At 46.1% G+C, this 14,238-nt stretch overlaps 1 protein-coding gene across 1 annotated transcript in view; it reads left to right on the forward strand.

Annotated features, from left to right (window-relative positions):
• Positions 1 to 11,540, forward strand: part of LOC146193191 (adenylate cyclase type 3-like) — a 215,909-nt gene extending 204,369 nt beyond the window's left edge. Inside the window, exons 18-19 of the mRNA XM_084602609.1 lie at positions 5,723 to 5,901; positions 6,706 to 11,540. Of these exons, the coding sequence (XP_084458735.1) occupies positions 5,723 to 5,869 (147 nt within the window). The 3' untranslated portion in view covers positions 5,870 to 5,901; positions 6,706 to 11,540. The remainder of the gene's footprint in view (positions 1 to 5,722; positions 5,902 to 6,705) is intronic.
• The last annotated feature ends 2,698 nt before the right edge of the window (positions 11,541 to 14,238 follow it).

Here is a 14,238-nt window from a genome sequence, read left to right on the forward strand (position 1 = left end):
AATTTTCTCCATGTTATACTTCCTTATATCGGCCACCTTGCGCTTATTGATTAGCTTTGATATCTCGGCCAATTCATCTTGTCTGTTGGATTGGAAGCTTTCATACTCTGGCGTTTCTTAAATCTTTTGTCTCCTTAGACAGCTTACCGGTATCCTCTCTAACTATCCTACCGCCTACTTCTACCGCGCACTCAGTAATGATATCTCTGAAATTATTGTTCCTTGCCTCTAGGGTAATGTGGCCATCCTCAGTTAGAGCTGAATACCTATTCTGTAGCGAGATCCTGAACTCTTCTGCCCTTCCCTGTCTGCCCTCCTGAGGGAAGATATGGATTACTTTAAATGAATGTCTTTGAAATCCACGTAAATCTCTCTACAAGCAGATTGTTTCGCATTGCACGAGGTTGTGGAACTGAATCCGCACACAGCGGCAATACAGAATCCTGTTTTGATGTTTTTACATCTTCTCTATTTGCCATATTTGTTTTCATTTATTAAATTCCTTGCCTCCTTGACACTCACTTCTAAAGAGTTTACTTTCACAGCATAGAACATAGCAGGTGCCTTGCAGTTAAGGTGCAGAAAAGGGCCCAATCCTGATTAGTGTAGAGTGTGCTGCCTTGTAATGCGTCAGCAAAATCATACCTGCGGACAGGACCGTTTAGGAATGACAACTTCCTTACTCAGCAGAAAAGCAGAAAAGGAAACTGATAAAGCTGCTTAGATGTTCATAGGCCAACAGACGAAAAAGGCAAGGAAATCGAATGGAAAAAATAACCTGCACAACAGAAATGAACGTTAAGGTATGAAGACTGTCAAAAAGTAGGATGTGCAAATTACAGCAGCAGTTACGAGAAACAAAGCAAGTCTAGTGAATTATCTGTACAATATGTCATTTCCATCTATACATGTCGGACACACGCCGAATACGGAGCGGCAAACACACGGTGGTACTCCAACCAATGACGTCCACTTATCGTCTAACGACACGGTTACCTGCCTTGCATTTCCCACGACCTAGTGGACGCAACCATAGTTCAAGGCAGTCGATGACGGCATCAGAACATTATGTCGATGTCCCTGGCTAAAGGACGATATTTGGGGAGCATTTGCTGTTTCGTTCATGAGTAGTTTCTGACTATAAGCGGAACTGGGGCGATAGTCTACCGTCGCTAGCACTTGCCCTTTTTATAGCGCAGTTGTGGGTGAAGGTGTAGCAGGGGCGTTTAAGTGGAGCCTCTGCCTCACGTTCAAGAGGTCTGCGATTCCAATGCCGGTCGCTACGCAGTCTTCGATCTCTAAGTGTTGATGGAATTGAATCACCAGGCTTTGGGAGCAGTCTGTAGCCGGCGGCCAACGTGGACAAGGCACTCTATCATCAGAACAAGTTTTGACGACCTTAGTTACAGCCTTAATTATGAATACACCTATTAACCCTCGGACATTGACCTTTATATTCAGCAGCAAAAAAAAATTACTAAGGTGTCGATCAGGATCGGATCGGGGATGCAGCAGGGGGTGCTCAGAATCTGTGAATCCTGAGAGGCTGCCATTGGAAAGTGAACCTCTAAACCTGACAACGTTTAACCCTGTAATATTATCCAGTGAGGCTGGTCTTGCAATGCTGTTTGAGTAACTAGCGAGTAGTTAATCAGATAGGATATGGTTCAATGATGCGAGGAAGACAGACTGCATATTAAAGCGAACGCAGGACACAAACTACTTTGCTGTAACTTATCGGTCAGGTGATATCTAGGTCCGGAATGTTTGATCAATAAGGTTACAGCTGTCAGTATAAAATAATTCTACTGCACTGACGTGAGGGTGGCAATTATCAATCAAGCTTAATAAAATATGCACCAGAAGGCTGTAAGAGTCTACACGCTGAAATCCTGCCTTCATGACCAGGTAGCCTAAGGCTTCTTTGAAGACCGGGAGTCAGCAATGAGTAAAACAAAAAACGCAGTACACTGCATTTACTGGTGAATTCAAGACCAAGGCCTGGAGGCCACACAGTTGGTGACTATGTCATAGGTTCAAGGGTACCAATGGCATTAATAGTAGTGTTTGCAAAAAGGAGTACTTTGTAATCGTGAATGCTTTCTCTGCAAACGCCAGAACCGGAAATGCCCGTAGAAGAGCCAATGTCCAGTCTCACGCCTATATCCTGGCATCGTACAGAATGTGAAGGTGCTCGGAAAAAAGAGATGTTTAGAATAACAGGTAATTTCCCGAATTCGAATACATTATAACAGCAAATTGAGTAAACTAGAAATGAAGCCCATCAACAAGCTAGCGGTAAGAAGTAAACTAGAGGAATTACTGCACTCCAAGCATATACTGCGGTTTTTTTTTTTTACTCATACATGCCTAGTGTCCTACTTGTTGGTCATCCCTTCTGCGCACTGTTTTAAAGCTTGCGTACACTAGCGTATGCTCAAAAAACCCTAAGTTTTCCTGTGCTAGTGTTAACTTGTGTATTCAGTTTCTTACGTCGTGGGACTTCAGAAAGAGCCACCGGTTTAAGGCGAAATCCTTTCAAAGCTCATGGAACGAAATCACGTGCGCGAGAGTTGTGTGCGAGATCTGTTATATTCCATGCGATTCTACGAGATTAGTTCTTTTCTAGCGTCCCTGCCATTTACAATGCCACATTTGAACGCACGCAAAGGAACACCACGCAACAGGAGTGATGGTGTGCCGCCCAAACTCCCACTTGCTTGAGATATTGTGACAGATACTGCGTCTTTCATCTCGTGTAAATTATAAATATATGTATCTGCATCGAACGGTCATAAGAGGCAAATGATAGTAGACGAAAGGTAGGCTTTCGCCATTCTGAGACATCTAAGAGAGCCTCTAATATTTTTGGATGTGGTTGGCGAATTCGACCCCATATACTACTTTGTAGCAAACAAGAAAAGCATACACAATTCCTCACTGTCATCGTAAAACCATTACTCGTGATAAGAAATGCAATGTTAAAATCGGTTGCAGATGGATCAAAATTCGATGTAGCAAAAAATATTCTGATAAAAAAAAACGAATGGTCCTGAATTTTGAAGTAAAATAAACATTTTAAATCACAGATATTTCAACTTTTTTTGAAATGCTGATGTTTGGGCATATAGAGGTTAACAGAGGGCGGCGTCCTAAGTGCTTAGAAAATGAATGATAATCTCACATATACCATCACGAAGTGGGAAATAGAAGCGGGGTGTATAATGCAGCAAGACAGGATACAGGAAAACTCTCACAGGAGTCTAAAGATCCGCTTATTAGACCCAAACTGTGAACGCCTCTAGCCCCAATATAATATTTAACTCACTTATAACTTTCAAATGTAATCAATAAGCAAAAGGAAACCGACATAAGGGTAAACATATTTTGAAGTAGCCAAGGAGTTTGCACAGATCCATCCACTAATCGCAGCAATTTGAACGCTGATGCCGGTGAAGGGGGTGTATATAAACTGGACATACGGCCTTACCGGCCGTATGTGGAAGTAGAGTTGCAAAGCCTTACAAGTAAAGCAAAAAGGGAAAGCGGTTAGAGAAAATGAAGCAGCTGCAGATCTTTCCAATGATGGTGGAGATATTAAGCTCAAGAACTTGCCACCCTGTTTATTCAATGCCTGATGAACTAGAGCTTACCAGAACTTTAAAATAGCGGTTGCCTACAAAGCGTTTAGTATGGTAATCGGTAGTAGAATAGTAGAATTAAAATGGCCTTAGACTTAAGTAACCCAAACAATCAGGCTGGCTTCTAAACGTCTATTTGACCGTTAGTCATATTTACAACACCATTCAGGTGACAGTGAAATGTGCAGAATACGTCTAATCTTTGTAACATTCACAGCCTTTTTAAATAGTCTTAATAGGTTACAAATTTATGAGAAACATGTGACTGCGTTGAAACCTCGGCAGTCATGCAAGCATTACGGAACCAGGGAGCCGAAAGGCATTCATACAGGCACAGAAAAATTTCTACCGCGTCTCAAGCCAAAGCAGTCGTTCATATAAAAAATGGCAAAACATGACAGATCAAATGTGCGTAATGCAAAAAGACACGGTCCAGCAAGTAGAGATTACCACGTGCTTACATGAGGTATTGAGGCAATTGATTATAAAGAGTTCAGGATGAAATAAAATGAAGAAAAAAAAAAACATTCGGGATTAAAGCATGGCTAGAAACCGAGTCGTACGAACGATGTCTGTGTTGAGTACGGTTATGTATGGTTTGACGGTTTGAATTCAGGGGACACCCAAGCTCCGCCTTGAGAGTAGCCACGATAGTCCCGTAACATGGCATTTTCAATCCATGACTTTTTCATATTTTTGTTTTCTTCAAGCAAAGTCTTAGGGACAGGTATACTTTTGGGTGGACACCACGGAATAGTGAACATCTACACTTAAGCAAGTCAAGGTCACACCACCTGTTTTGACTTAAGGTCACGCGGCAGACAAGTTGACATTGGCGTAGGGAAGCTCTCGCTTCGAAATATATTTTTCGAGTCAGCAAATTTGCTGATCACGATATCTTGCTAAGTAACTCATAGCCCGAACTGAAAAGCACGATCGCGGATGTAGACAGGCAAAAAAAAAACACTGTAGGACTAAGAATTAACAGGCAGAAAATTAGTGAAATATTCAACCTTCTCTGTAAGGATTACCAGTTTACGCTCAGTAGCGAGCCGCTGAAAGTTGTTAGGAAATACACCTACTCGGAGCATATTAACTGCTGACTTGAACCTCAAGAGAAATAACTGACCGAGTAAGTTGCCTTTGGTATGCACTCTCATATTTGTAGTAGTAACTTACAGTACCCCAGGAACAATGTATAAGACGATTGTATCTTTCCAGTACTCACCTGATGGGTGGATAATTTGGAAGATAATTAAGCGCGGTGATGATGATGAAAACCTTTTACTGAAAGGAAAAAGTTTATGGGAAGGTTGGTCGGATCCTTAGTGCGGGATTCCGTTGGCTAAAGCCACTGCCTTTGCTGTTTCCACGAGGGCTCGCTTGTCCTCGAGCTCTGAGCTGCACAGAGCTGCCTCCCATCCTTCCCACGTTAGCTACTTTATAGCATCTAAGGCACACCCATACCATATGGTACAAATCTGCTTTCTGCCCGCAAAATTTACAATCGGCTGAAAAGGATTCTAGATCGATAGCGTGAAGCTTTACTGGATTAATTAATGACAAGGTTTGTAATCGGCTTAAATTCCACTGTTTTACTTTATCTGGTGCTTTGGTGGGGTTCAGAAACGTTTGTCTTGATAAGCGCAAGTACTGTAATACGTCAGTGTAAGTTGGTAATAAATTTATTTCAATAGAGCGCAGTTAGCTATGGAAAGAAATATGGTATGGTGTAACGTTAAGAGACAGGAAAAGAGCATAGTGGGTCAGGAAACGAGCACGATTTATATTCGTCCTAATCGAGATCAAGAAGAAGAAGTAGGCATCGGCAGGGCATGCAATGCGAAGTCGAGATAAGCGATGGTCGGAAATGTAAATTAGTGGCTTCTAATGCAGGTGGCAAGAATATTTGGCGGCCGGATGAGGTTAGGAAGTTTGTGGGATTAGGTGTGCGAAGCTGGCACGGAACCGAGTTAATGGGAGGAATATAGGAGAGTCCTTTTTTTCTGCACCTGGTGTAGTCAGGGTAATTGGTTTTGTTGTTATGGTGGTGATTACCAGCGCCGGCGCCTGCTTCGCAGGATGCGGTGACGACACCCCCCGCAGCGGCTACGACCGGGAACGCGGTAGAAACGACGTCCTCCGCGGCCCCGGCGGACTCCCCTTTGCAGCAACAGCTTCCCAACGGTTCGGGTCCCACGGCTGTTGCAACCGCCAGCCCGAGCTGAGAGGCGCTGCCCCGCACACGACACGCCCACAGGTGAGCTCTGCCTTGACACGAACCGCGTTAGTTCCACAACGGCCTGGTCTTAACAAGAAGTCGTCCAGGCAAGCGAGCCTCAATGATGCCTAGTAAAAAAGTGCTTTATGTATACGCTATAATATACTGATGTTTTTGCAGTACTTATGACCATGATCTGCTTATTTGTTTGTTTTTCTCATTATTTGATTACATGCTGTACGTTTTATATGTCCCAAATTATATTGTTGTAATTCCCACTCCCCTCTGTAATGTTTTACCCTGAGGGTAGCAATAAAATAAAAAATAAAGAGATACTTTACCATGCAAACAGGACAGTTCGTTAATGGGATTGTAGATTAATAACGTTTATTGTATTTAACGAGCGGGTCGCTTTTAACTACAAAGCATGCGCCTACCCGCCGTCGGCTGTCCACACTTTTTTAGTATTATGCAACGTATGCAAGGGACGACGAAGCCCCCCCCCCCCCCCCCCCCCTTGAAATCCAACTAATCTTACCCATGTGCTCTTTTTGGAAATGTCTCACCAGCAAAATTCCCTTTCCTCTCCTCTATATTACCTTGGGCTACGTGCCTACCCTGTACTATTCATTCCAAGAGAGTTTGATGAAGGAAAGGTGACGAGGTAGCTACTCCACACTGGCGAAGGTAAAATGAGAATTACATTGCGAATGAAGAGTGGTGACGCCAAGATGCTTATGTGATGTTTTAAGTTATTAAGTATGGTGATGACGACACCGCTACTCTATGTTGAGGCGTGCCAACACTGGGCCCACGATATTTTCCTCTCGTATTTCAATGCAGTGGTCGTGATTCCCATCATCGTCATGGTGCTACCACCCCCAGCCTCACGCGCGGGTTCGACTGCGCGCCCCGGTCCTCGGGAACCTCCCAGCTAGGCCTAAACCGGCCTCGGGCCTCCTCTTGTGGCGGCGGCGTCAGCCCCGCCCTCGAAGCCAGCCTGCCCGGCGCCGCCTCCTAGCACCGACACGGACACCCGTTGCATCCCCTTGCCTTCTCTCGGAGGGCTGAGAACCTCTGCCTTGTACCGACGCCGCATCAATCGGCGGCCTCGCGTCGCCCGGGCCCACCGGTCGCCCGAGTAGCGGACTAAAGTGCTTGTTGTTGTGGGGCGGCCGATGGGACGATCGGCCGGACGCGAGGCCCTCGTGCCGACCTTCGCTCATCTGCCTGAACTAGTCATGGACGGTGGCCCTCCCAGCGCAGTGTCCGACACCGTGCCCAGCCCTACCGCAGTGTGATCTCGAGCGGGAAGGAATTGTAAAGACTCGTCCTTCAGGTCTCAGCGACCGTACGTTTGTATAGCGAGAGCGCGGTCTTTCGGGAAGCTGACGAAGACGATCCGCTGGTCCTGTGAAAGCAACGTGGAAGCTTACCTGGTCGGTCTCTCTATTCAAATGGCGTGCAAGGGTGGCTTCGTTGTTATATAGCCTTTGGAAAAGTTTGTGCGTGGTTCAGCGTGCGCCTACGCGCTTGTTGGAGTTGACTGTTGGCGCTGTTTTCTCCTTGTGTATATTTGTCACTTTAATGTCGCGCATTATATGAATCTATGAATGGTTTTATGGCATGAATCTATGCTATAATACCCCGGAATTCTTACTGAGGTAATGGAAGCTTCGTCTCGCTTTTGCTTCCCTGCCCACCGTCAACTGCTTCGAATGACTACGAAATCTCATTAGCACTGACCTCTCGTCCAACATCAGCTCCCGCAGTATGAGTAACAGCCATGCACCACTCATTACGGAGCAGCAAAGTAACACGTGGGTGACATTTTTCGAAGGAGTCGGTAAAAAAGTTTTTCTGCGGCCACACCAAGGGCTGCACGATGTTTACGCTCGGGCCGCCATGGGGCGCTGTGTCCAGAGTCGGCGCTGATCATCACGTGCACATTTGGTAGTTCTTCATTTGGCTGCAGTTCTGGTGCAATGATCTAACATCCCATTGTTCAGTTTACTCTGTGAGGCGAAGTTACTTTATTGGTCTGCCTCTCACGAAGTGTGACGACGTCCCTGGTTGTAGCATGCCTGCCCTGCGCAAGGCTGCGATGCAGAAAGATTTGGCTAGTTGGTTTGCACCGTAGAGAAGACGCTCATCTTGAAACAATGCCGTGCATTGAGTAGCCATACTTTTCACGTTTCAGCTAAGCTGTTTTACCTGAGATGACGTGGCTGATATAAAAGCCAGATAAGGCGAAAAATAAAGGCCCTTCACGTTTGCACCAATCCATTTTCGAACACATATGACCTGCCTGGGCGTCGATCATCCTTAGTTTTATTTTTCAAGATTGACTGTCAACACAATTTACTTGAAGTGCCACTAAGTGTATAGACTTAAATTCATTTTGTTTAATTACCTTATATACAGTACACCAAAACCTGTTGGGTGCATAGCCGAAGCTAGCTGGGACACATAGAATAGGCACAAAGTCGGGCTACTGAAACAGGAAAGAGAAAATATCGTGAACTATGCATGTAATCATAAATCATCAAGAAAAAGCTTTATCAAGAAATTTCACATTACTTGTAACTAGCAACTACCATTCGCAGAGCTGGTTGTTGCTCTCCTTGCTGACATCCTTTTGTGCGACACCGCTACGTTGGCCAAGACACGCCGGTTACAGGTCAGATTTCTCTAAACGTGGCGCCGGTTAAGAAAGGCACGAAGGCAAAAGCAGCCCTATTGTTACCACCGCACCGTATCTAGTAATTCACATTGTATAATGCACTGCGTCGCAGTGTTGAAAGAGAGGCCGACGTAAAAAATAACAATGGAACTGCTTCAGCTGAACATAAGTAGGTCCTGTCTACTTCCTTCTATATGCGTACATGCATACGTACATACGTAAGCATACTTTAATAATTTCAATTTCAGCGTGTATGCTTTCAGACACCATCAAATTTCTAATTCTCACGTTCAGCCCCACATATTCAGCAACATTTTGCTACAGATCACGCAAACAGTGCTCGCAAGTGCAATGCTGAAGCCCGGCATCCACACCCGAATTTGGCCCATCTCCGTGACGAACCACTGCAGTGCGTGGTACCACTCAACGCCAGCATTGGATAATGGTTTTTCACTAATTATACCGAACTGCAACCTGTAATGCGCTGCTTTTGACTCCTGAATTCAGTCGGCTCAGACAAAGACTTTACGCTGAACAATTATGGCTGTTTCGAACAGACTGCCGACGCGTGTCACCATGTGCTTGTTAAGTTACGGCTGTCAGAGCAGAGCGATGTGAGCCATTGACCTCCAACGTCGTAATTTTTGCTCAGGGGTCTGACGGGTGTGACTAGCACGCACAGGCCACGTTGATGGAGAATGTGTTTCCTGTCGATACTCACTCTGGCCTGCATTCCGCTTATTGTTCACCTGGTTAGATGCGCCTTTTAATGCTAGGCAGGAAGACGTCTTCAGCCTTACCGCAACTTCACACTTCGCCGTACACATCAAGGATGGGCGAAATTCGCCGCCATCAAACTGCGGGGTGCTCAGACTCGAAGCGACGCGGGGTTGAAAGATATTTTGACGGAGTAGAAACACGAGAGACAGCTTAAGCGCTTCTATAATCTGATTATTAATTCCCGCCACGACCCGTCATCGTGACGCATGTGACGTCATGTGCAAGTCGTCTAGCATCAGCACATAGTGACCGGCTAGTTGGTTTTGCATACGGGAGATTTCAGCGCACTTGTAACACAGACGAGACGAGAAGAACGCAAAAAGCAAGCGTCGATGAAAGAGTTGTCCTACATCTACCATTTAACGGTGAGCGACCTACTTTCCCGCCAGCAAAAATCGATGCTGAACCGATCGCCTTTTCCTCCTGTATTCCCGCCGAATTCCACGTCGCGGAGGAGGATCCTTTCGCCCTTGACACCGAAGGCACAAGTGTGAACATGCTATTGCACTCTCAGATTCCTTAAAACCATGTGTAAGCACACAGGAAATGATGGCTCATTGGTTTCGTCAGCACGTCGACGGAACTAGTGCGTGTAGTTTCGTTCGGATAGCATGCCTGGTGCAGCATGCAGCTGACCTCGCTTTGTGGCGGCCAGCCCATATTTCCGGAGTCAATTCACCAGTGAACATTGAGAGCATGCAATTCCTACCAAATGGGGCTCTAAACTACTATGCGTGTTGTGCAAACCGCGCAACCAGTCAAACGACCACCGATTGTCGTGGAAATCGTCGCTTGCGATCGCGACTCTGTCACCCGTGTACTACAAAACCCTGCAGCAAACGTAATACACTCCTATTCGGCCGCGTTCAATAAGAATGGGCCGAAAAAAAGAAGAAATGTCGCTATTAATGTCACCCAAAGTACGTGCTCGATTACAAACAGGCAGTGCTTTGATCGATTACCGTGGCCACTGAACGGTACCAGCGTAATCGATCGTAACCGTCGTAACACACTGGTTTAGCGGCGGAGGTCAGATTCATCTACATGCTCTTGTATTCCTGTGTTCTTTTTTGTATTTTTTTTTCGAATGTGGACTTTATATGTGACTGCTTGTGTGTGAACTCCGAAATGTGGTTCCGCGTGGGTGCATTTGTCGTCTTCGTGATAAAAGCGTCAGTAGGCGTTGCGCAACTGAGGAGGCAGCAGCGGCGACCCCGAAAGCTCAAGAAAAATAACTGTAGTCCACCGCGCGGCACGCCTCTTAGATGCGACAGATAAGAAGCATCTCAATCAAATGAGGCTTGCATGCGTTCGACTCTTGACGCGTCGTGCAGCTGTACGGCTATGTATCATCATCATCATCATCATCAGTCTGACTATACCCTCTGCAAGACGAAGGCCTCTCCCATAATTATCCAATTAACTCGGTTCTGTGCTAGCTGCATCCACTTCACCACTGCGAACTTCTTAACCTCATCCGCCCACCTAAATTTCTGCCGCCCCCTGCTACGCTTTCCTTCCCTTGGAATCCAGTTCGTTGTCCTAAGCGACCATCGGTTATCCGCTCTTTGCACTACATGTCCTGCCCATGCCCATTTCTTCTTCTTAATTTCCACTAGAATGCCGGTAACTTGAGTTATTTCTCTGACCCACACTGCACGCTTCCTATCTCTTAATGTGACCCCTGCCATTTTTCGTTCGGGCTATGTATGTTTCCGCCTTAAAGAGCAATGCAGCTGAGCCCCGAACCGTTCTCACGAACCATTTTCTAGTAGTCAACTCCGTACGATTATATTTGTAAATGGCTTATTTCTCTACGGCCCTACAGGCTCGTATCGCGCTAATGTTGGCTTGGTGTATCACTGATGAGATAGGAAACATGTCATTCTCTCAATGGAGGCTTGGGTTATCAATTTCTTGTAGGCTTCAGCTTTACCCTGTCCCAAGGCTCCCGTCAATATATGATGTAGACATCGGTAGCCGATTCGCTTGGTAAGTTTAGAGACGCAAGCCTTGCAACAGAGGGGAAAACAATACTAATTTTGAAAATGCATAAATTTTTGCTATGTTCTGAAGCTAAATGAACTTAAGCGTAAAGGAGTCTAAAAAATAATGTGAAGTAATTTTTCATTAGCGGGATATAATTCATACCCTCAGCGATAACTGCCTTTAAGATCAAATTCATGAAACCTGCGTAATTCGTGGTTACTACCGTCTCCCCCCCCCCCTTTTCCCAAAGAATAAAAACATTTAACGGGAGGGATGATATATGTGGAATGTGAGTTCTAATGTGAGACGGGGGAGGTTCTTGTTACGATCATTACAATCAATATTGGCTGTCGACGTGTTCGGCTGATCGCATCGCTGCATTATATTTAATTTTCTGATCCTTTCGCATTCCTCTGCTCCTTACCGTAAGTCAGCCTAAATCCGGCAGCGCCGCGCGGTGGCTACACTCAAAGTATGTGTGCGTGTGTACGTACGTGCGGGGAGAGCTGCCCTGCCGACGGCTGTGCCTGGGATTTAACGAGAGGGTGCGGGTCAATTTCGGAGGATGCCTTCGGCCTCAGCAGCCCAAAAGACGACGAGTGTGTAAAATGTCACCACGCGGGCGACTAGGACTTCCGAGCGACCACCCTGGTGCCCGCGTGGCGGCACGCCTGTCTCGTGTCCGCGCGCACGCGCCTCTGCACAGACTGTCTATGCAACGTTGGACCGTGTGTTTGCGCCCTTCTCTCGCTGGAGCCATTTTCCTTCCTCATCCGCCCTTGAATCCACCGCGTTATTCGTTCCCTCGTCTTATGTGTAGCAGCGCACCGTTCTTGGAGATCATGTGTTTGAACGCTGCAATGGTGTAAATTGAGAAATAAAAGAACGCGGCACTAGCGGCTTCCCTGTTGACCAAAACCGAATGTTTCACTATCTCCTCTCTCTCTGCTTCACTATCTTCACTTCACTAATGCGTCACTATCTCTCTGCTTTCTTCTGCTGCGCGATAAGTGTTGCTTACAGCGCCTGATCAAGCTTGTTTGTGCGGCCAGCGTGCATGACAATGGACATCAAAGGTCCTATGTTGCACTACTCAAAATTATTGCAGAACTCGGAGAGAGGGCTTCTACACCGGAGAGGGGAAGGGCCCTACCACAGGAGCGTCTGTTGTGCAAGCTGCGGTCCCACTTACTACATGCTGAATGCCAGCTCGCGTCGCAGTTACTACGGCCACTGTGACGTGAGCGAAACACGAACGGATATCCGGTCTTAATTAGCACTCGTTACCACACACTACACCCTCATCCCCTCTATATCTAATTACCACAATTAATTTTTACTCTGACATCACATCCAGTCGCGCGACGTTTCGTACCACTACTTCCGGTGACATGTTCTGCGTTTCATGAGACATAAGGACTGTTCAACGTTAAATGCAAACCGTAAACTGTTTCTATCGTTTAAACGACTCGCTTATTCGCGCTGAAATTCGGCACACGGATAGCATACAATCACCGATCTCTTTCAATGCCAGTTCAGATGATGCATGTATGATTCCATTAAATTTAATTCGAAATCCGCGTCGAGCGCAGCTTCGGTGACCCAAAAAGATGCCATCTTGTTGGTCTCCGAAGCTGCAGACGACCAGGATTTCGAAATAGTTATATGATCGAATCAGGCAAATGCGTCATCTCATAGCCATGGCAAAATTCATACTGAATCTGCCAAATGCCTATTGACCGGCGAGCCCGTTGAGGCAAAGACACATGAATGTACCGGTGCGGACAAAAGTAAACTGAGAACGCAATTTCTTCTAACATCTTTCACGCGTTGCGTAAGTGAAACTGGTAGTTGTGGCGAATCGGTAGTAGGCGCCAGTGTCCTTTCACTTGGACAAATAATGTTTTCTTATCAGAATTCAGGATCTTAATTATGCCCCCACCTGTGCAACCGGAAAGCCGAAAGTATGAATGATACGCTTCCCAACAAACAGCAATGTTCTTTGGGTATTTGGGGGGAACGAATAGCTAATTTAGTGCTCAGCTGCACGAAGCTTTGTTTTTTTGTTAAATTTCCACGTATGTATAAAAACGAAAAGGAGAACAAAGAGGAGCGTGATGGGTGACGATATGGCGAGAAGAGGTATGAATAAAAAAATACATAGACGCAGTAACTTGCCTAATGGGCCTGAGTCAAGTCCCGTGACGTTCATTAAATGCACACAAAGAGCCCGTATTGTCGGTAGAGCTTTCTGTTTGTCCGGCCAAGCGCCTGTACTAGTAAATCGTTCAAGAAGGTCCTCTTGTCCAGACGCTTTTGGGAAATGGCTGCCATTTTCCTTTCACACGCGTACAGTGGGCACATCATTAGAACATTCCGGGGTGTCAACATGGCCACTTAAATGCAAGTATTTGCGTGTGAAAACCACGTTTAAACGAGCAGTCTATAGAGCAAGTATGCTTGATGGCGCGGATTCAATGTGGAACAGAAAATGACAGCATCCAATCTAGTCTTCTGGGGCGAATATTTCGGACGTCTTCCTGGGCCCAGTAAGCAACCGTCGCACTTTTCATACAGTTCGAGAGAAGGCACGTGGTACGTGCTCTTGAAATAGGCGCAACTAATTGGGGGCTCTTTGCTTCGGCATCTGCCTGTCCATCTCCATCGCGACCGGAGTGTACACAGATCCATTGCAATATTACCTTGTGGCCTTGGGCACGGGCAGATGTAAGGAGCTCCGTGACGTTCAGATAAAAGACACAAATAAAGGTATTAGCGATGCGAACAAGGATCCGCAACGGGCCGTAAACGGGCTCATAATGCTGTCGCATAATGCCCTCACTTTTTTTTCTCCATATATAACGCAGTAGTGCACTCAGCCATTTATCCAACTCGGTCCGCTGAAAACTCACCACTGCCTTAGA

This window comes from Amblyomma maculatum, chromosome 4, assembly GCF_055883805.1.
Source record: "Amblyomma maculatum isolate TAMU_Amacu chromosome 4, ASM5588380v1, whole genome shotgun sequence".
In the NCBI taxonomy this organism is placed as follows: Eukaryota; Metazoa; Arthropoda; class Arachnida; order Ixodida; family Ixodidae; genus Amblyomma; species Amblyomma maculatum.